Source organism: Poecilia formosa, unplaced genomic scaffold, assembly GCF_000485575.1.
Source record: "Poecilia formosa unplaced genomic scaffold, Poecilia_formosa-5.1.2 Scaffold1, whole genome shotgun sequence".
Taxonomy (NCBI): domain Eukaryota; kingdom Metazoa; phylum Chordata; class Actinopteri; order Cyprinodontiformes; family Poeciliidae; genus Poecilia; species Poecilia formosa.
In genome coordinates this window covers 2,356,953-2,381,076 of record NW_006799940.1, presented here as the reverse complement: position 1 = coordinate 2,381,076, position 24,124 = coordinate 2,356,953, and the positions used below count along the sequence as shown (strand labels likewise).

Below are 24,124 nucleotides of genomic sequence, written 5' to 3'. Positions count from 1 at the left end.
TTGCGAGCTCCATGCTCTGATTTCAAGTCATTGCTTATATAAAACTTCTAAAGTGGAGCTTATTAGAGCATCTTTTTGCCTCTGCAACTAAAATATATTTAATTGTAACAGCTTGTGTGAAGCTGAAGTTTCATTTTCCTACAACATCAATAAATGTGTATTTACCCTCTCTGTGCTGCTAACTGCTTGAAGGTAGATGTTGTAGTTCTTCCTTGGAGCCAGCGGGGGATTCCAGAATCCCTGTACAGCACGAGATGCAACTTTACTTCAGGCAGTGCAGTCACTTTCTTCATCAAACACAAGTCTTTAGATCAGAAACCGCGATTGTTACATCTTTATTATTACCATGTTTTAAAGATGTAATTAGTCTTCAATATGGTAAATTAGTTAGCGTTGCTTAGACAGTTTAACAAACAAAAACAAATACAAAGTCATCAGAAATGTATCTGTTCAGTCAGTGCAACTTGCTTCCTATCCGCCGCCTCAATCCCCCTCCTTGTGTTGCAGGATGTGTAAAGTCAGAACAGCTACACCAGAGCAGAACCCCACCAGCCGCAATCAGTTGCACAATCAGCAACTACACATGTTCCAGGCATCCCCCTCAACCTTCGTTCAGCCAGATCTTTAACTAAATTCAGCAGGAATGATCTGGTGGTTAAGGCCAGGTGTGTGACCTGTGATTGTGACAATTTTCATCCACCATCCCTGCATCCTGCACTCTCTAATACTTGCAGGACCTCCCTAAAACATCCTTGAAGCTTGGCTTTAGTCCCTTGGTTAAAAACCCTACTCCACTCATCACAGCACCATGCTCAGCATCACCTACTGGTCTCAAAGTAAAAAAAAACTGAACTTCTTTCTTAGTTAGCTTGGTTGACATAATTTGTCTACCACTGTTCCTGCTCCCATTTTCATTTTCTGACTGAAGATACCCAATCTAGTGTTAAATAAGTGGCTGCACTCTCTGTGAAGAATCTAGCTACACATAGTAATCACATGCAGTGGATTTTATTACGTTGCATAAACTTAATTTCCCCATTTATTTAGTTGGTACTATTGTTTTACAAACCAATGATGCAGTTTTCTTAAGCTTTGTATCATTTTCTTTGATAATTTAAAGTTTTTATATTATCACTGAAATATAATTTTAATGTCAAACATTGTTTTTAAGAACACTTGCCTGGTAAGTCTTGTTGTCTCCCACAGTAAAGGGGATGGGCTCAGGCAGGTTGCTGGGTGACAGCTGGGCAGCATAGTAATATGGAGAACCACCACTTGATGCGCTGTGGTAGGGAACTGGAACCTGGGAGTTATTAAGGGTGATTTGTCAATACATGTGATTGACAAATGATTCATAGCACAGCTTTCATATTTTTAGTACATAATATACCATAGCAGAGTTTGTTTATTAATGTGAGAATACAAACATTTGCGTCAAAGTGTTGCGCTTCATATAATAAATAATGCAAATGGATCTGCTTTACTTGAGCAAAATTGCCTGAGGTTTAAATTCAATTTTCTGGTAATGAGTTCCACACAATGTTCGCTAGCACACAAGTAAATGCATATGTGGCTTGTTAAGTCTAAGCAGAGATGTGTATCTGTCACCTCAAAGCAATCGGACGAAGCCTGGCGACGTGACCGCTGAGGATTTACTTCCTCCACCACAATCTGGTATGCGCTATACACAGAGAAAAAGAAAGTAATTACAGTAATAATTATAGTTTTTTTCAATACTCACATGCCAAAAGCAAGAAATACAGCGTGTATGAAAATGATACCTTATAGGTGCACCCTTGGCTTGTGCAGGTTTGAGCAGGACAGTGATAGTTGTTGCAGTTTCATTAAGAAATGCCTCTGACACGTCATACTCATCTATCGTCGGTGCTGAGAGAGAAATAGCAGTAGCATCATACAGCAGTTATGGCGTTAAATACATTTGTTTTGTTTGAAATCTCCCTTCTACCTGAGATATTCGTAGTCACATTAAGTGTGGATGCAGGCCCGAAACCTTTGGACGTCGACGCTCGGATAGAGAGCTGATACGTAACACCTGGGTGGAGTTGGGCGAACGTGTAGTGGGTGGCATTTGAAGGTAACGACACCATGAGTCCCGGGCGCTGCAGAGGTACTGAAGGGTCAAATGAGCGCACGCCACTGTAGCTGATCTGCAGAGATTCAGTGGCACATAAACCGGTTTTTAATATTTATGAGGCAGTGCATGTTACAAATTTAGCTACTTCAACTGTGTCCAGAAAGAACACTACCTCGTATTGTGTTATAACTCCGTTGGGCTCAGCTGGTTCCTTCCAGTAAAGGATTATTGTCTCTTCAGATGGAGTGGCTCTAAGTGACTGACTGGGAACGGGACCTGGAACTGTTGACCCAAACAGAGAGACACAATCTGTAAATGCTAATAAAACCAGCAGTAAAATTCTGCTCTGCAAATGAGGAAGCTGGGACCAAAATGAAACATACCCAGGAAGACAAACAGACGAACATCGTAAAATGTTATGCATTTATTTTTTAATTTAGAAAAAAAAAAAAAAAAAGATGCAGACTGGAAATTAATATAAACAACCACATTTTAAAAAGCAAATTCCAACAATCAGTAAATGTTTTTTTTTTTACCATCTTCATCAGTCTGAATAATGGTTTCATCACTCTCCTTCCTCCCCTCTGGATTGGTCAGGATCATCTTCAGGCTAACATTAGTGTAAGGGGGCAGGCTTCCCACCAGGTGACGAGGTGCTGAGAAAGGAAAACAAAGAGAACTAATAATTATATTGTCGAACAACAACCTATTTCAAGCTCATATAATTGTCACTTTCAGACCTTAAAGGTGCAGATTTAAATGCAGTGTTTTATCTGAGTAAGAAGCAAAAACATGTTTGCAGCAGGTGTTTTACGTCTTGACTATAGAGAATGGATGAGATCACAAGGACGTTTGTCCTACCGATGCCTCAAAATAAATCACAAACATGTTCAACTTTCAAACACAGACTCCGTGCCGCAAATTTAAAAAAAAAAGGCAGCAAAGACTTTTGTTGTAAATCTTAGGAACTAGAAAGTGGTCTGGCTTTTGTGCATGGAAATAAAACTCATTGAGAAATAAATCATCAGAATAATTGGATATTACAGTTCTGTCAGATTAATCAATGGGGAAAAAATCAATACATCTCCAGACCATTTAGAGGGAACATAAATAATTCTTCAAATTACATTGGTCTACTAATGTAGAATGACACCTGCAATACACATAATGATTTAAATGAAAATTTTAAATATTGTGGATAGTCTGTGCCTAAAACAATGACCCTAAGATGTGTAATAACCACTTTGGAGCACATTTTTAAAACAAAATGTTCTTTAGGACATACTTTTTACCAATAAACAGAGATGCTTTCTTATCTAGACTTCTTATTAAATATCTATTCTAGTTTACTTCACAGCGCTAAAAACAAGAAATCCTGACACATCAACATATGTTTTTACTGAACGATCACCTGATTCCTTCATAAGTATTACCTTTAGGATCCATATCCAAGCAGTCAGCTTTGCTGTGGTTGTCGGCGGTCATGTAATGGTAGCAAATGGTGACATTAAAGGTGTGACAGCGAGTGATGTTGTAACCCAGGGACTCCCAGTCCACCGCAATCAAACGAGCCCTGGTCTCAGCAATCTTCAGCCTCTTGGGTGTACGCATGGGTTCTACAAAAGAGAAAGGAGAGAAGAAAGGGTAAACCAAAAAGGTGATAGAAATTGCTGATTGTTCATCTAAAAAAAACACAGTTGCGTTACAAGAATATGAAAAAAATAGCAACTGTGTGTGTTGTCTTTGTAACTTTGTTTTTTAAATGAACAATTGCTTTCAAACTTTTTAAAAGAAACTCTAAAAATCCTCAGGCTTTCTTTTCTGTGCAGTATGGGATTCAAGCAAATGTTCTTCTTGTTGCCAAAAACAACTAGGCGTGGAGAGCCAACATTTCCCAATGATGACGCATCCAAGTTTGAACAAACACTCATTTCTCTGTGCTGCCTCTCAACCATTTCTCAAATTCAATATCTTCTGTGAGCCATATCTTTGGTTTCCATCCTTTATGTGGATTCAGACTGCTATTGTCAATATAATCTACTTTCCTTCCTCACTGCCCAAGGCTTTAATTACCTTAACTGGCTCATTTAACTGGATCGATAACCCCCCGTCCTAACACACGCACATGTGTGTGTGCATACAGTACACTTGGAGAAAGGAGTAGAAACTCAAACTCTGTTGATTTATCACTCATGAGTCCACTTCATGCCAAACAGTTTACTTACAGGGATGACTATCAGCTTTTGGTTTTCCTGAGATTCAACTACGGATTTCTTAAGAAAATGTCAACGACTGCCAAAGACTTATGAATCTAAGTTTGGGAAGTATTTCTCCAAGTAGAAAAGATATCGTGCTGTCAAGAAGCATGTAATTAGCTTTGACAAAGTAACAATGGAAAGTCTTTGCAAGTGACCACTTGATCAGCAGGCATAAAGTATGATGAGATCTTCTGCAGAAGAGCATGTCAAAAGGAAATGCAAGGATTATCTCCTGAGTTTACAGCGACTCACAAGCAAATCAATTGTACTCACACTGCTGTGTGGATATATTCTGTTTTCTCTATTGCCTAGTGTGTGTCTTTGTCTATTATGTAAATATTTGCTGCAGAACTGCTAAAAAAAAAAAAAAAGCACCAGTTTTGCAAATTTGTCACTTTTAATTCTCACATGGGTTTTTATAGTCCAAGTTCAAGGATGTTGAAGCAACAAGTGGATAAATCAAATATTTGGTTGTTGTGTGTATTAACCCACACAATTCATTACGCTCTCCCCCAACATCAGGTTATTGAATCACTTATCTTTCAAGTGCATCAAGCAAACAAAGAGGATTGACGAGAGTACGTTTCTGAGAAAAATCTAATTTCACCAGGAAATTACAAGAGGTTTTTCCACAAGTATTGAGACAGATTTGCTGTAAGACCTGGATTTGATTGTGAAAACTATAGGCACAGAAAAGCATTAAGCTCCAAATAATGCTGAAATAAACTATTTTAGAAATTTATTGTGTGGTGATATGACTCTCTGGCCATTATTTTGACAATGGTAGCATCTTTACTTCTGCTTATGTTATGCTTACTTCTGTGTGCTCGCTTTTGAGGACATAACCAAACCGCGAGTTTTGAATAGTGTCAGTATATCAATGTTTTGGCATCGTCACTGCCGTTTTTGTCTCGGAGAACACATGATTCAAATCCATTCAGTGATGTTCCTGTGCTGCCAGATAATCACGTCTCTGCTATCAAACTAAAAACGTGGCCGAACGCGGTGAAGTGGAACGCTCTGTTACCTGGAGGGGTGTGTGTGAAGTGTCTCAGTTGCATTTAAAGAGACCACACCAAAGCGAGTTGTTCTGAGCTCAGAAAAGGCGCCTGTGCAGCTACCATGACAAGAAATTCAGACCAAAGCATTGCGGTTCCACTTTATGTAAACCACAATTGAGTGATTTAAATGAGGAAAAGGAAGGCTTGAAAAGCACATGTCCATATTAAACAACATGCATGTTTTTGGAGCGTGGGAGGAAGCCAGCGTTCCCAAGGACCTTAAAGTACGACTGAAATCTCTCAAAATTAGTACATGAAATGTTGACAAAGCTCAGCTGCAATTCTTGTAATTCTCTTGTTTGATAAGTTATACGTTGTTTTTGAGAACTCATACATAAAAACAGTTCACAATAAAGGTAATTTTTAAAACTCCTCCTTGTCTTGGCCAGTCTTTTTCTTATTTTTGACCTCTTTTCAGAGGAGACAACACAAGGACACAAACTAGTTGTTCCCTCTTGACAACCCATTATCTACCTGTCACTCACACACACTGCCTCTGAAACTGGCCGTACACACTCTTGCACTCGGTTATTACCCAAATACACACTCACACTTAAGGTTGCGACAAAAATAAAGATTAAATCGAGGCAGGTAGGTTTGGGCATTTGTGTGTTTGTGTGCTTACCTCTCTTAAAGCTCACCATAAGAATTTGTTGTCAAGGGCAAACACAAATCTTTCAAAGCACACACACCAAGAGTACATTACAATAATGATAGGGTTGCTACACCATTTCAATAGAAATATTTTACCAATAAAATGATAAGAAATGGAAAAAAAAATATTAAAAGGAGACAAAGGGTTATGCAGGCAATTCTCTGCCGAGCAAATATTATTCATGTACTGTGTGTGCACTATTGGGTGATAATGGCGGAAAGGGTCATAGCATTTCATTCTGGCTTCAACCAGTTATTGGATGGCTGACATTTAAATAGAGCAAGAGGGAAAACTCCTGCTTTCTCCACCTGCCTCACTCTATTTCTGTCTTCTACTCATTTGTCTCGGGTCTTTTTTCTGTCTGTGTCTGTTAAAATCAATACCTGTGATCATTCCCATAAACAGCACTGCTGAAACACGCATACATACACACACTCACACATCAAGCAAGGTAATAAGTAGCATTGATCTTTTTTGGTCTCTTAATGCCATTGCTGCATGAGATGGGGACCATCTCATCTCTCTGCAGTGAGATGAGGTCACCAACAAGGAATTAAAGCAAAATATGAGCAGATGCTTGTGTCATGCAAACACACACATATATACCTACATACAATTTCAAAACAAACAAACAAACAAAAAAGAGATCCTTTGTTACTTTTAGAAGTTGAAACCCATCCATTCTTTTGAACCCTTTCATGCATAGTGGTCGCTACAGTGGACAGCTGTCTTAAGGTCATTTTCTTGTGCTTCTTGTGGATTTTTATGTTATAAATGCACACAGACCACTGAAGTGGACACTAATGCATCATAAAATACACCATCAACTAATGGCCATCAGCTGCAAATGCAAGAAATTATTTTTGTTAAATCCAATATGGCTGACAGACAAAAAAAATATATTGTGACATAAGATAACCCCTAAAGAACAATACTACTGATGTATTTTTCAAATAACTTTGTATTTGGAGAAAATTACAATTTATCACCTAATAAAATGATAAAAAAAACAATAATTCCTACCTTTTTGTTATGCCTTCAGAAAATCAAAAGAAATTTGAAAAAAAATCCTAACACAAAGGATCATAATTCATGCATGAAAGGGTTAATTCACTTTGCAGCTACAACATACTTTGTGTTGGTCTATCACACACAATCCTAATGAAATATACCAACGTTTGAGATTGTGACTTGATAAAAGGTGAAAAAGTTAGAGGCACTAATATTTTTTGCAAAGTACTGCATGTATCCACAACCCACACACTCATTTCAAAACCCAATTCTCATCCTAACCCATAATGCACTGCTGCTTATCTACTGTAGGTGGTAAAAGCAGGCAGAAAGGTGAGCAAAAAATGGACAGACAGCAAGAAAGGAGAGAAAAGAGAAAGGAAGAAAGAGATAGAATGAAGTGAAACTGTGGATGGACTGAGGGACAGATAAAAGGAGCAGAGCACGGAAGATGAGAAACGGGGAGAGAGAGAGAGAGAGAGAGGTGGAATGGGTGAGATACGATAACTAGTTTGGAAGGTGGCCAAAGTCAAATGGGGACCAAATCCAAAGGCAAACCACAGAGCATGCCTTGTCCCTTTCCCCTCCTCCTGTAGACTGACAAATGGCTGGATTCATGTTGAAACTAAAAGGCTTTGTTCTTCACAGATGGAGCTTTGAAAACAACAACAATACCAATAAACACTAACAATAACACCAAGGACTGAAAGCTTCATATCAGCAGAATCCAGAGGTGGGAATTAAAGCATGGAAAACAAAAGCAACGGAAATGAAACTAAATGAAATTAAACTACGCAAATGGGAACACAACCATGCCTCTCAACATGAAACAACAGAAAGCCAACACATAAACAGCTACACCGTCAAACTGAACAGAAAGTAGGGAAGATCAAGTAAAACGCAGAAAAGAAAGAACAGGCGGAGAGAATGGACAGGAAGGGGGGCGAAAAAGAAAAGGTTGAGAGAAAATGTTGCTAAATCCAAGTTAATCTGTCCAATTAGTTCCTGGTAATCCTTTCACTGTCATGAGGAAGACAAATGAAACTGACTGCATCCAATCAGTCTCTGCATGTCGGGTGGATGTTTGTGTTGCAACCGAGTGTTTTTCAGTTGGATGCTAAATAAAATACGATTTTAACTTGGCACCACAAAAGTTAAAATTAAAAACATTTACTCCAGAAATTATTTTTCTACAAAAATTAAGACTCTGTTGGTTTGTTTCTTAGATTTCGTTTTTGTTTGTTTATTTGTTTTTTCCGTCACTCTCAAAGCTAGGTATTATTGATGAGTAAACAGATTTGACATATTCAAATGGGCAATTTGCAGTGTATAATAATGATTGTATTTACAGTGTTGGGACTGAGAAATATTACTATTAGTGCAAATTTCACAGTAGTTGCCATGAAGACACCCCCCACCCCCCCCATTAGATTTGTGGCATCATGTTTCGATGCATGATCATCGAGTTCTGCTTTACACTATTAGCTGCTGTCCTTAAATGTTGGAAAAAGGCACAAATATGGTCTGATTTTCTGTTCTTGGTCTAAAAATTGATATTTTTATTTTTGTCCATAAATTCAAATAATGCAGGTTGTACAACATGCATCATGTTAAGGGGCTCCACAATATATTGGAGAATATGGTGTTCAATATTGGTGTGCAATATTCATAGACTTTTTAAGAGTGCAATAATTTTTTGATGTTTTTGAAAAAAACTGACCCAGTTGGACCGAGTCCTACCGCCACAGATGCTCACACTGAGCACAAAGGACATGCTAAAGGTCACAGACTGTGGGAAGAAAAAGAGAAAAGAGAATAGGCAAAATTTAAAACTGATATCGGCTATGTTTACCAATATTATCGTCATTACAAAATGTTCTTATATTATTCAGCAATATATCAAATTATGTTACATATGTGCCATCTTTTTTCGTTTCTTGTGATGTGTAAATGTGTCTTTAATCTGACCATGACCAAGAGGTTTCACCAAAAAAAAAAAAAACTGTCAGGCTTTGGATTAAAAGCCACTTCATCATTTTCTCCACCGGCACAAACACACACGCTGCACATGGATTCAATGCTCTTCACATCAAGTTGATTATTTTCCACCCTTCAGACAAGAGCAATATGTTACCAAAGAAGAAAAATCGAGAAAAGTCAGCGTGTAGTGAAGGATAGAGCATCAAAAAGGGGGTAGAGATAGAAAACTAAGAAATGAACGTGATGAAAATAGATTTAAACATAAAAAAGAAGAGGAAGGGATCTCTTATCACATCAACTGTTCATCAGACTGTGTGACATCTCCGCAGGATTTTATTAACTTTATTGGTTTTTAATTAAACAGTCGTTCATACAGTGGCATGTTGAGCCTTTTGCCTGACAATTGGGCACAAGTTTGTCTGTACAAGTGTGTTCCAGTGTCTTCAACATATAAAAGATCATATTCTGCAAACTACAGGTGGTGGGATCAGACAAACTTAACCAAACAGAAAAGCAAAGGAATCATTACCATTTAAATAACATTTCTGCTCCGTGTCTGTGTGTCTCATAACTAACACAAACGTACTTAATAATATTCTGAAGGTGTACATGAATTTGCATGTGTGTGAGTAAAGCCTCAAAGAGATGAAGTAAAAGAAAAAAAAAATATTTTTAATAAAATAGAATAAGCAGAGCTCAGCGATAATATTCACTTAGCATCATTACTGCCTGATAACTATGTTTACTGCATACTCATTTAAAGTAAAGAGAGACTAGTTTGTGTACAAAATTTTATTTCATGTAGCCCGACAAAAGCAAAGTGGTTCATGTATATTTTTTAAACTGGGTGATGCAGATGAAAATGTGCTTGTAATGATAAGGAGCTTCATTTTGCTTTCTAGCTGAGAGTTAAATGAGAATGCAGCAAAGAGTGTCAATGAGAAGATACAGCCAGAAGCTGGTTAGCTTAGCTTAAAGGCTAAAGCAATGGGGAATAAATCATAGAAAAAAACCCAGTTTCATTAGCTACATGTGGAGAGTCATGGCAGTTATTGCACCCTGCCGAGTAAATGTTTGCAATATTAGTTGTCATAAACCACAATGTGTCATACTGGAATAGATACACAGTATATCATGTTACAACTACAAATCTTCATGGAATTTGAATTTTACTCCGATAGACTAATGCAAAGATTTACAGAATTGTTAAATGTAAAGTACAAGAGGGATACTTTTATAAACATGTGAAAATAATCTCAAAGTATGACATAAAATAATACTTTATAGAAAGGCTGTTATGCAAAATGAATCATCTAATGTGAGACTTAAGAGCAAGTTTAAGATTTTTTTATTTTTATCTTGGGTGATGGTGTTATGCTTTGTCTCATGGTGTTTGTCTACCTGCTTGTTATTATCTACTTGGTGATATGAGCACAGGGGCTGGTATGTGAAAAGCAAATTCCCCTTCAGGGCACTAAAGTCTAAAAAAGTAAACTTCCACTCTATTATAAAGTCTTTTGCAGCCTCTCACTGGTTGCATCTCTATCCTCGCCAATTCTCATCAACTTTCTTATGTCTGGTTAAAGAAAAGCGTCCCACCAGAATGGTAATCCCATTACAATGGTTCAACTTTGGTTTAATGAGTAATTTTACTTGTATTCATTTGCATGTAGGTCAAAAAAACTAGTTTTTATGTCCTCTGAGAAGAGTGTTGCCTTCTACATGTTTGTGTTAGCAATTTGTGGATGTGTTTGCATCTCCTTTAGCTATCTGCAAATAGTACTTCTTGGGGCTTTCTTTAAGCACTTAGTTTCTTCTGCCTCTCTAAAGGTTAGATTTAGGAAAATATGACTAAAAGTTATCCTGTCAACAGAGTTTCCACCCGTGCTGTGGATCGCTACAGCTCCTCTGGCATAACCAAAGGTTCTCTGCTGTGTGTCTCATTAATGCTCCTCTTGTCATGCCTCTGAGTTTAGTTAAATATCTTGATAGGTTTGAAGATGCACCAAGATATTTTCTTGTTTCTTATTTAGCGCCATTCTGCTCTAAACTACTCCAGCAGCTTATCTGTGACATGTCTGGTGTAGTCCTTTGTCTTCATGGTGGCATTTGTTTTCAGCACTCTGGTAAAACAAACCTCAAAGGCCTTGATAGAATTACAATAATTACAGTGAAATTAATTTACAAACAGGTAAATGTTTGTACCAATTATAATTTGGGATTTAATTTATTAATATGTGAATGTTTTTATTTGTATTGGTCTATCACCTAAAGTATATATTATATACATTGACATTTGTGGCTCAATGTAAAAGAATGCATATATCTTATTGCAGTGATCTTAATATGTTATTTTTTATTCCATGATAAGTAAAATATTCATTTGCAATAATTAAACTCACGGTGGGCTGATACCAAAATTCACGCTATGCATCAACAATAGTCTTTCCCTGTTGATTATCACCAAAATAATTAGTCAGATCTTATTTAAATTAAGATTTGACTTTATTCTGTCCCTGCACATTGTCGGAATTACAATAAATCTGAGTCTTTAATGCGGAAATGTTCCACTTGGAAGAGTAGTAAGAAGATTAATTTCCTCTTCCTGTTAAACAGGAAGCTGCTCAATAGATGAGTCGCCTGAACAAGTCTATGACTTCCTCTTTGTCAATAAACAAGAACAGACGCACACACTCACATTCAAATTCATTCACCAACTCACACACATACCACACACACACGCAGAGGGGTTGGCAGACATCAGTCAGGCCCTGTGGTTATGAGTTTTCATCTCTTTCATTTTCATTCCCCAGTTTCATCATTCTCTCGCCTCCTGCTCTCTTGCTCCACTCTGATTCTCTTTTCTCTTTCTTTCCCAGCCTTATTGTTTTTCATCATATCTCCATTGCTCTCTTTTTCTGTTTTTCATTCAAACTCATTGCTTTTATTTCGGTCTCTTTCTCTTTCATATCAACCTTTTTTTTTTTGCCCATGCTGTCTCTCTCCCCCAGGCTAGCTGTGTTTATATTTCAGTCGTTTATTTCTACAAATGTCAGACAGTGTTTCTGCCCTCCGTCTATTGATCCACAGAGAGCGAAGGAGATGAGGAGAGGGAGGCGCAGAGAAAGGGTGGAAAGCCAATGACTATGAAAGAAGGGGGGATATATAGAGGGAGGAGCTGCTAAAATAAGTAAAAACATGAAAAAAAAACAGTCCAGGAGTGAAAGGAGAAAAATTTTATCTGAGCAACCATATTCTGAGTTTGACTTTACTGTCCTCCTCCTCTCCTCTTAAATTTAGCCTCTCACTACACACTCTATATTCTGCATGCATACTCTGTTCAAATATATCTTCCCCTCCAAAAAAAACTAAAACTAAGGGCAGCAGTTGATAGAGTCAATAAAAACCAAGGTGTAAGAAACACCAGGAACAAATATTTACAGATAAAGTCTCATTTTTTGAGAGTTTTCATGCATAAAGCTTTTAGTTTACCATGCTATCTTTGCCGTACCTGCACATTTGGTGCGAGTGATGAGAGGCGGTCCTGGTTTTCCTGTCCCTCCCTCTCCTGGTCTCGTCAGTAACACTCTGATCTCATACTCTGTGTCTGGGTCCAGGTGCCATAACTTGTAGTTGGGAGAGTTCACAGCATGAGTCTCAGTCCAGGTGCCTGACGTCATCCGGTATTCAACCTGAAGAAAACAATCAAACAAAAAATGTTACTCCTTTCTCAAACAAAATGTTAGTGTTTCAAAACTTATTACACACACTTCTGTTAAATGCTAATACAGCTTGATTTACACACATAGGTACAAGTGAATGCTTCGAAATGATAGATTTTCTCAGAAAGAACACACCTCTTTAAGTATAATGGGTCCATCACCAAATATGGAGTTGGCATTGAGCTGAATCAGCAGGTATGTAGGGCCGACACCAAGCAGCTGGGGCGGAGCAATGGGGTGAGGGGGCTCTGAGGAGAGAACAAAAGAACAGCAGGAAGTTTAAATGTGCTTCCGAAGATGAATTACAGACTATAAACCAATATTACAACGTTATAATATGAAACCATATCAAAAATAATAATTATTATTATTTCCAATTGCATACATTAAACTAGCAATGATATAACTTGTGTGTCAAGAACTCAATACTGTTGGAATACCTTGACCTTGCGAGAGAGCGATGGATGCTTGTCATTTCTGTTCTGGTACATCTTCTGATAAATTTCAAATCAAGGAGCTTTGCTACATTCAAACCTGACATGCCTGCTTATCCCCACACCAGCATCTACCTGCAGGCTCCGATTCTTGGGAATGACATTTACCCTTCGCTTCCCAATATCTCTGCACAAATGCATTCTTGCAAGGAGTGAGGAGGTCAGAGCCTAGAGGCCATAATGTATGTTTACTTGTGAGATTGTTGTTGGGATGTGTGCGCTCATTCAAGCAGGAAACCGGAATGTTAAATTGGAATCAGATTGACGTGAGGAGAAATTTCTGAAGCGGGCTATTCCTCTTTAGCTTCATCTCATTATTTATACGAATTTCACAACATGAGTGTCTCAAAAATGTGAGAAGTATCAGTATTGCAATGACTTCCCCTTTCACTAACTGCATAGATCACACAGTGGACACACGTCACTGTTTCTAGTTAATAAATTGTGTTTATTTTACATGAAAATGACTGTGGTGGTCTGATCAGTGCAAAGTGTGACACTTGTGTGACTGACAGATTAATCTGCATGACACATAGTCATACATACATCAATACATGCATTAATCACTCCAGCCGTGCATGGACCCGCAACCTGCCAGGCAAACCGTAAATCACAGAGATTTATCTCCAAGACACATCCTCACACAGGAAACATCACTTTCTGTATGAGGACAGGAAAAGCTCCTATTTTTTTATTTTTTTTAATTCCATGTCAGATATATCAAACTTATCAAAATTAAATATGAGCACCTGGTGTTACTATGTGCGTTTGCTCCAATATTAGTCATATTTTGCATTGTTGACACCTCCTCTTTTCTTGTGTGAGTGTGTGTTGGCAATTTTTTGTGTGCTGAGCGTGGCTGTCAGCAGGGTTCATGCTGGGAAGAGGCTTTTTTAGAACAGATAAAATAGTGAAGTCTGACAGCACATGCCAACAGACACACACGTGTACAAACACGTACACACGCAGACGGATGGAGCTGAATCCAGATAATGAACGCCAAAGTGACTTCAGAAAACCAACAACGTCAACAATATGTCAACTAGCAACACTATCAAGTAAACAAAGTAAACAACTAGATCATTGAGGAAAAGATAAAGAATTGAAGTGAATACTGAATGATGCATATTTCTAAGAAACCGGGTTCTTGTTTGCTTTTAGCTTGGATATTAAGCGAAATACACAAACATTATAAAGTGTCCCACTTTAAGGTCTATTAAATATATAAATGATAAATAACTAATATAACCTAACTGGGTCATTAAGTAACTCTTGAGGGAAAAAACAAAAGCTGGTTTGAAATGAAAATTTTCTCTTTTTCTATTCAGTCCCTTGTCATTTGAACAGTTGACCTAAAAAATAACAACAAATCATCAGTAGCATAATTTGCAATATCTCATGGTGGGTTTGTTGACACAAAGTTTTATATTATTAATCACATGTGTGAACTGTCTAATCATTTTTCAAGTTTTTGGGTCGAATGTAAATGATAATGACAAAACTGATGAACGTGGGGAAAACCTCAAATGAGTTTATCAATCCTGGCTTAATCTGTAAAATCAAAAATTAATGTCTTTCATCCTATTCCAGAAAACTTCGCAAGAAAATACATATATTTCTATATGTACAAATTTACAAGTAGACACCACATTATAAGCGTTATAAAGTGATATTAACACCAAAAAACATAAAGTAAGAGGGCATGCAAAAAAAAAAAATCATTTGTGACTCGGACCCATGAGGCACGTTGTGCTTTGCTGACCATCATCAGCAACCTTGTCAATAAGGTTTAGCTTTCCCAAACCGCTGCCAACATCACCAGGAAACTTGCTGCAGGATATCTGACCCGGGAAAAAGTGAACATAGGATTGTGTAAGTGTTGCAACAACAGCAAACCGTGTTAGAAGGCTTTCTATGATGCCTGCAGCTCCAACTGTCACTGCTTCTTGAAAAAGAAAGAAAGAAAGAAAGGAAGAAAGAAAGAAACTATGGTTTTTGTGCATCTGTGTGTGTGATTTGAGTAGAAGACTTTTGGAAGAAATAATCTAATGATTTGGAAGAAATGGACATTCTTAACTCATTCTTAGCTCATGGACATGTGTCAAGGTTTGTTGTATAAAAATCAGCACAGCAAACGTGTTCGTCCTCGTTCGCTTGTGTGACAGTAATACTGCAAGAGATTTTTAGGCCATCAGTTGTGCGTAATGCAAGCTGGCATGGCGATGTGTGTATGCGTGTGTTCGTGTGTGTGTGTGTGGGTAAACTGCAAACCAACATGATGATGCACTCTGTCACAGTGGGAACCAGAGGGCACGGCTTTATTAGACCTAGCCTCTGACCAAACTTAAAGTGACACACATATACATACACACACTACAACGCGCAGTCGGACTCCCTTGTACTTTTCATGCTGTTTATCCGTAATAAAACTTGGAATGGCAGGACTGCGGCTTGCCATCATTCATCCATCTGTGTTGGAACTGTAGGCTTGGGGCTACTGGACAACAATACAGTTTTTGTTCGTGCTGAAATATATCTGTAGTTTAAAACTTGCCTCAAGATATTTTACCCATTTTGTAATCTTTTAATTGCTTCATATCAAAATTCTGGATAGTGGGTTGCCAAACAAGATTTAATTAAATATTGTAACATTGAATGGCGATGGTAAAAATTAAGGATGTACGGGATTGCAATGCTACTGTGGAAAACTATTGTTATTACAATGTGTTCACCACCTTGTGAACATAAGTGTCTTTGTTACTAAGATCTATTTCACATATGGGAATAAATATAGAAAGTCCATCAAACTGCTGTAATACATTTCTGGCAGGTGGGATTGAAGGCATAACACCTCAAATATTGTATTGCATCCAGGCTGTTCTTTGCTAATGTGATATTACTGCATACATTACTGCTGCCATAATGATTTAATATATATTTAATTAGTCATTCTTCATAGACATGTTGCATGCAGACGCTGGGTCATCTCTGTGTCAAAAGCATGATATTAACTAATTTAATTCAATTATCAGGCTTGAAACCTGGTTGAGAGTTCTAATGTCAAATCTTTAAAACATACACAATTTTTGCTTCTCCATTTTCCTCTTCTTCATATTCTTATCTTGTACATGACTCTTCAAGTAATACCCCACTTTGCAGCGCTCTCTCACTGGCCTCAATTTCATAATAAATACATTTTAACGACTAAAATGTTCAAAGAAAAAAATTCTACCATTTCAGCTCGAACATGTCCATATTCATGGCCGTCATCGTCCGGCAGGAGCCTTAAATCTCCAACACGCGTGTGTTTTAAGAAAATAAACATATTCCATGTTTCTTTGATTTTTATCTGGCTCTCATCCCCCATCTCATCCCCAGCCTGATATTTTTTATTTCTAATAAATAAACATGAGACTGCTCTCCTTCCACATGCATACTCGGAGTTTCCGTTCTTTTACTGTCTTGTCTTCCTAACAACAATATTAACAATAACCCTCAAAGCTGTAAAATCCTCTTTGGTGGCTGTAAGCAGAAAGCAGCGCTATCCCGAATGAACCTCGACTGATGTTTGTAGATTGCTTCTCCTTTCCAGTTTAGACACACGGCTCCTGCCGTGCAGATTCCTCACCCCTCTCATCTTCGCCTTTTCTTGTTTTCAGAAATGACGTTCCAGATAAATAAACAGTAGCCACTTATTTATTCTTAGTAAATCCACAAATGCGTTGCCAAGCCTGGCAGATTTTGTTGATCAAAAGAAAAGAACAAATCGATTTATTTCCAGAGGGAATTGGAATCCACAGTCAGAAATGGGGTCAAGCGACACAGACAGCTGAGGCCTCGCCACCGGACACTGCGAGCGTGCCATTATGTGAGGTAGATTATTTAATATTCATATTCACGATGCTCGCCTCAGCTTTGATTTGTTATTTCTTCCTCCTCTGTCATCTTTATGCAGAATAATAAATACGATTCTGCTGTGCTGTTTACATATCCGGACATGTTCTTCATTCCGATGTGGATATCCTTCGGATAATGAGCCGACTATTTACATTTAACTTTTTCCACCATCCTCACACTTCTCTTTACTCCCCCAGCCTCCCGTTCCCGCCCGCCCCAAACCTTTAACTGTCACTCCCAGATCATTCTCCCCAAATCTCCTTCGCCTTTACCCCCCTCTCACTCCACCCTCCTCCTCCGTCTCTCCCTGGGAGATGAATTGAATATGTAAGCCATTGAAAATGAATGAATAAAGCATCCCATCTCAAACACACATTGGTGACACCTTATTAACCACATGTCAGAAGCACATGACAGCTAGGGCCCACACACAGTTTCCTATCCACACACACCCGCCCACGGCCCACACGTGCACGCAGACAACAATGGAGTTAACTCGCACGGCGACGGAGTGAGCGCACACACACACACACACACACACACACACACACACACATTCAGCCACAAGACTGGCAAACATGGATCTACATAAGCTCACATGAGCTCTGCTCATTAGTAAATGTTGTGGTAATGACTGACATTTAATCAGTCAGACTCAGAGGAGCTGTACTTGATTGGTAAGGGAATTAGACATTTGAAGTTATAAGAAAAATTATTTAAGGCTTAAACAATGTAAATTAATCAAGCAAAAAAGATAAAGGGAAGACACAGACCAGTTTATAAGATATTCAGGTGTTAAGCTGAATAATGTATATATCTATATTCTATATTGTGCAATGAACATGATTAAGATCATCTTATTAGTAACAATGTCAAGAAAAATATGACAATGTGCATAGCTTATGACTGGTTTTCAGGCCATCAGTTTTGTAATGAGTAGTTATGGGATGTTCTGAGAATTTCATGGAATAATGACCCGAGGTAAAAAAATAAATAAATAAATAAAAATAAAAAAAAATACCACCAAAATAAAACCCAGCAAAAAACATAAACAAAACAAATTGTAAATATTCCTTCTTCTGCTAAAATAATGTATATAATATTAATTTATTGTTATTTGATTTAGTTAGGCAAAAATCTACAAGTGGTTTATAAGCAGTCATGTTTATTGTGTAAAATATTTTTCTGCTGTTTATTTTACATCAGGAGTCCAAAAAGGGTTAGTTTTGTTTTAGAAAGTGATCCATTTCAAACCTTTCATTTCATTTCTTGTAATCTTGATGATAATCAATTACAGATAATGAAATGACTCACACGCTTTAAAGCTAATGGTGTGGATTATGTTTTATGTAGTTTATTTTTGTCCAAGTTCAATCCTGTTTTTGAACTGAAAGCATGTGTGGTGGTTTGGTTGGGCTTAATGAGGGTCATATTATGTCAATAATTGATTTATAGTCATATTGGAGCCTTCTGAATTTTAATTAAGCTCAGTCATGTGCCTGGAGACTCCCATACTCTAAAAGAAGCATTAGTCAACATGCAGCAAGGATTCGAAAGCCTTTATTTGCAGAAACAATTGTCCTAAGCGGTGCCTCATCAGGTAGAGATAAAAAAAAAAACAATTTACCTTACAGATGAGGAAATTCTGCACGTATCAAAAACATTTCTGAATATCTCACCTCTCACAATAAGAGCCGCAAAGTTAGACACTCCGGAGCCACGCTCTGACTGGGTGACACAGCGATACAAATCCTGATCCTGATTAGTGACTTCCTTGAGGTGGAAGGAGGCAGCGAACCGCCTGTGGTTGATGTTTTTGGTCTGAGCCACAGGAATATCTTCTCCCGTTTTTCTCTGGAGAAGAGACAAAACAAGCAGATAAATCACATTCTGCAGAGGACGGGTAGTTTAAGTGACTTGATCAAGGTCACATGTCAGTACTGGACCGCACAAACCAGCACACACACACTCTCAACCCCTTCTGCCTCACTGAAAGCAGGTTTGAAGGTCATGACTACAATGGAGCAATAATGAAATCAGCAGCCATTAAACTCTTAATCATGTCAGCTGCTAGATGTATGGCTTACAGTTGCAGTGTGTGTGTGTGTGTGTGTGTGTGTGTGTGTGTGTGTCTAAGCGCACAACTCTGACTTTAGCACTTTATATTTAGACGTATCTCTGTAGAATGTCGCTTTTAGCTAACTGTGGCGTGTGTTTCTATTGTTTTATCTCTTACATCTTCAACTGTTGAGGATTTAGTCGGGACTGGCAAATTTTCATTTTTATTACAAATTTATGGATCTTGAATGAAGTATTTTGTTCATGAGAAGCTTACGGCTTTCTTCTGTGTGAGTGTAGCAGGTTATCCTGAGCTATTCATGTATTATGCTGCTATAAACATAGGTTGCTGAGAGACACTTTTTTCATCAATCTGCTCTTTTCTACTCTCCAGTTATGCAGTAGAAGCATTTACTGCTGTTATTAACTGCATGTAACGTCCGTTTCTGCTAACCGTAGAAGTTACGTTAAAAGGGTCCTTCCTTTCCACTGTTTCCAGATGTTGCCTCTGCAGAGTTATCAACTCACTGCAATCAACTGTCACCACATGTTCGTTAATGAATGGAAGAATTGCTAAAAACTCACTGACCTGATGCAATCGGTAAGGTTTTCTTAGGGCAAACTTTTTTCCAAATTGGGATAATGAACTGTCCTTGACTGAATTTACAGCTGCAACTGATTTATAGAATGTATACAGTTAAATTTGTTATGCATATAAAATTGGAGTGAACTGACAACTGCACTGGATGTGTTTGTTTTATAAATAAACTGAATTTAATTAAAACTGCAACTGTCAAGCCACCCAACAGGACAAAAAAAGGATCTCTTTAATCTCTCACAATAAAGAAAATAGCAGTTCCGTGTTTTAATGCCTAATATCAGCATATCTCTACCTGTACAAATAAAATGTTATTTTTAAAAAGCATTTTTAAAGGGGTAAAAAGGCAGACAGGCACAATATCATACCGATGGAAGATGAGAACAAAGATGATAAGTAAATCATGTTTTATTTGCACCCTTAGGGAAGATCTGCATGAAGTCTAAAAATAAACTCATCCTCTAATGAAGTACCATAATTTCATGCTGAAAAAATTGCTGCAGCTCTCCAACAGTAAACTTTGAAATTTGTTTACTATCCTCACCGATGGGAAAACAAACCTGTGTCCTCATCCAGCACTGTTGTGGCAGTTTTGGTTGTTTCTACCTTTTTAATTATTGCTCCAAAGATGTGTACCGTAGGTTCTGTGTGGGAACAGCGGCGTGTGTCGTAGCAGTTTTCTTCATGAAAATCAACACACTGCCTCGCTGCAGTCAGTGTCCTTCTCATTTTAAAGGGTGGCTGAGAGAAACTGCAGTCGTTGACTTAACTCAACTTAAAAAGGTAGATTTGGGAATGTATTTCAATAAATTTATTTAATAGGAATTGCAAACAATAATTTGTTTTTAGGTGAAGAGTCCGGCAACACTTGAAGCACCGAGAAACAACTTTATTAGGAGATTCGGTGAAGTTGTGCCAGACACAGCAATGTAAATTAAATATAAAATGCAAAAAGAAAATGTATAAGCTTTTACACATGAGATGCTATTAAGTGTGGAGTGTATTGTACTTTTTGATTAGTCTGCAACTAATCCTTTAAATGAGAAAATAACCTGGGACAAAAGAAAATATATGTTATATAATTTTTTTCAGTACACCATTTCCAAACATATTATTGTTAATTTTTCATAACTTAAAACTGAATTAAACTGAACTGAATTCTTGAATTAAATTATTCTTCAGGTAAAAGTGTTTTATTAATTTGATAAACCATATAGTCAAGCTACCCAGGTGAGATTAAAAAAAACATACAAACAAAAAAACGATTTTGATAATATTCAGCATCTTAGATCCACTGCACATATCAGTAGTCTGTGTTATGGACCAAATAAATGTTCCCAAAACATTGTTCATTTAAAAAAATAAGTTAGTATCAGCGTTGTTAATAAATTGACCTCAGATGCTCAAAAGCAGTGTAAAAGCCTATCTTTGTATCTAGGTTAGATGTATGTGGTTATTTTTGCATTTCTATTGATTATATTTGCAGTTTTCCTTTCTAGCCCCCTGGGGAACAATAGAGTTCATCTTGATGTGTTTTCATGTTAGTGTCTGAATTTCACCTTACCTGTAACCAGAGCTTATTGCTCGACGTGTCTCTTCCTGTAGCGATGCACTGAAATGTGGCATTTTGCCCGGCATTCACCTCCACGTCCCCAAGACGCAGGAAATGAGGGGACTTATCTGAAATTGGGTCAAAGAAATAGTTAATCTTTTATTTGTGTGTGGGTTTTTTTTGTTTGTTTGTTTTTGTTTCATTCTATTTGACTGTTGAACGTGTAAATGAGATATCAAACAGCCCAGGTTATTACACCGTATACATTTTGTAACATAATGTTCCATTATATTTTTTGCAATTAGATTTTATTGCAGTTGGAGAAAACCAAAGCACTGAATTGCCCTGAGGTAAAATAAACATCACATCCAGTATACATAATTTCAGCAGTAACCAATTCTTAACTACAATCCAATGAAATGAAATTAGCTATTTAGACCAAGAAAATGTATTTCGGCGATGACGTTTTTATTCTGGTGGCGTGATTGCAATCATAGATTGTATCTCCTATGGTAACTGAAAACCCGCACACACCCGCGTGTTCATGCAAATGTGCACACACACACACACACACACACACACACGCACACATGCACATACACACAAACCTGTGTCCAGAAATGCAGCTGTGAGAATGAATGCTTCTACTGTGGAGACTAAGTCCTAATTCCTTTTAGAATACTTGCTCCTTCCACTTAGGAGTCCTGCTGCCTTTAAGGATCTGAGGATCCTCTTTTTATATTTCCAGGGTTTGTTGTCTGGGTTTACTGATGTGCTTATAACGACAACCTCTAACAAAGAGAGAGAGAGAGAGACCTAAGGGATAATAAACTCCAGGAGGGAAAGGTACAAGACACTTCATTTTTGCGACTTTTAATCAATGAAATACATTAAGACACGGAATTGTCTTGAAAGATTTCTGCTCCAATCAGACAGATGAGCAAACTACGTTGTAATCGCTTTCTTTCTAACATGAGGACCTTCAAGGAACATGCCTGTGGCCTTAGATTAGCAGACCTCTCTGTTAACAGTGCGAGACTGTCGTCACAACTCTTTTTCGCCTCTAGCAGTGAGGAAACACTCGAGTGAGGAAAGAAAGAAGGGGACCTAGGACGTAGCCAGAATTTAAAATGGATCGTCGCTCCAATCTCTTTCCTGTCAGCGCAGAGACAAGACAGTGACTGTTTGCTCTGTGTGTGTCTTTGCACCGTGTGTGCTTCTGGGTTAAACGGGGGGGAGAAAACGCTGAGTGGTCAGAATCTTCTCTCTCCATGATTGCCCTAATACTGTCTCATTTCCCGCTTCACCCTCTCCTGTTCCCTCTATCTTTCTGTTTTCTTTTCCCACAACCGCTCTCTCCATTTTTATGCCTCTTCTGCTTGTCTTTCTCTTTTTGCAGCATCCTCTTCTGTGTCACCTTCCTACTTATCTACCCGTTCAGCTGCAACAGAAACCATCCTAGGTACAGTCTAATTAGTGGCCAGAGCTATCAGCTTCTATTCAGTGAACTAGGACTAATTGCTAGCATGATAATGACTCACCGCATGGATAGCTGAGCACCTGAATGTCATCTATGGCGATGAAGCCGGCTTTGCTGTCCGACACCTCTGCTTCAAATATAACCTGGGGAAAGAAGGAGTCAAATTTAGCTTTCATTATCTTCATAATTGTCACTGTAATTCCACATCAACTATACGTGTAGGATACACAAAGGAAATAGTTAGCCTATTGTAATCCCACACAGTAGCTTATATAGTGTTAAAACTTGCAAACAGATGACTCTTTGTCATTCTTTTAACTGAATTTGTGTTGCATTGTTCAAATCACTACTGTGTGTGTTCCCAGTATGTAATGCTGCATCAGGATGAGTTCAAACTTTCAGCTTCAAAACATCTTAATCACAAAAATGAATTAAAAATTAGCATGCAAATGTCCAATCATTTAAATCAGATGGGTACAAGCAGGAAAACTGAAACAAGCAAGTCTTTGACTTTGGCAACATTTTATTTTTACCTATCCAGCCCTATCAAATACTGAAGTTAAATTCCATTCTTTTCCAGACTCTATAGGAACTTTCTGACATAGAAGAAAAGAACCAAAGCTCAGCTTCCACATTTGTAACCTTCATACCAAGAGCTGCAACAAGTGCTTGGATTCCCCGCCAGTTTATTATCTGACTATCTAAAAAGCTCATTCTCCTCATCATTCTTACAATTACTCTCCCAGATTCCGCTGTCACTGTAAAATGGACGTCCGTCTCCCTTCGTTCTTTATTGTTTCATCAACATCAATTTCTATTTCCTCACTGTGATTTTTTTTTCCTTTGTCTCGCTTGCCATCTGTGTTCCAACACTGTTTGCTCAGTGTGGAGCTCTGTAATGAACAGAGAAGAAAAGCAATGGGAAAGAAAACGAGGCAGCCATCAAAAAGAGCGGCAGAGAGAGAAAGAGAGCAAAGGGGTGAGCAGTTGTTGTCATTCATCACCTCTAAAGGGAAATCTGCCGTGAACTGTTTACCCATAGCTTATCTTCTCTGCTTGTCACAGTCTCCCCCTTTCAGTCTCCCTCCCCTTCCAATCTATCTTTTCTCTCTCACCTATCATCTTTCACTCATAGCTCACTGCAGTGCCTAGCAGAAAGACATCAGCGGACTTTTAATACCAACGTCTCAAACTGCTTGACAACCAGCTAACACGTCTTCTCTGCCTTGATTCTCCAGATCATTTATTGCTCTCCTTTATATA

General features: G+C 38.0%; 1 protein-coding gene across 17 annotated transcripts in view; it reads right to left on the bottom strand.

The window, feature by feature from the left end:
* Positions 1–24,124, bottom strand: part of ptprk (protein tyrosine phosphatase receptor type K) — a 100,944-nt gene that overhangs the window by 24,133 nt on the left and 52,687 nt on the right. For all 17 annotated transcript variants that reach the window (XM_016668194.1, XM_016668204.1, XM_016668197.1 and 14 more), the window contains 13 exons: positions 22,923–23,004; positions 21,394–21,509; positions 18,853–19,027; positions 12,918–13,030; positions 12,572–12,752; positions 3,529–3,711; positions 2,632–2,751; positions 2,268–2,377; positions 1,967–2,168; positions 1,782–1,887; positions 1,609–1,681; positions 1,181–1,303; positions 166–240 (listed from right to left, as the gene is read on the bottom strand). In XM_016668194.1, coding sequence (XP_016523680.1) covers positions 166–240; positions 1,181–1,303; positions 1,609–1,681; positions 1,782–1,887; positions 1,967–2,168; positions 2,268–2,377; positions 2,632–2,751; positions 3,529–3,711; positions 12,572–12,752; positions 12,918–13,030; positions 18,853–19,027; positions 21,394–21,509; positions 22,923–23,004 — 1,659 coding nt within the window. The remainder of the gene's footprint in view (positions 1–165; positions 241–1,180; positions 1,304–1,608; positions 1,682–1,781; positions 1,888–1,966; positions 2,169–2,267; positions 2,378–2,631; positions 2,752–3,528; positions 3,712–12,571; positions 12,753–12,917; positions 13,031–18,852; positions 19,028–21,393; positions 21,510–22,922; positions 23,005–24,124) is intronic.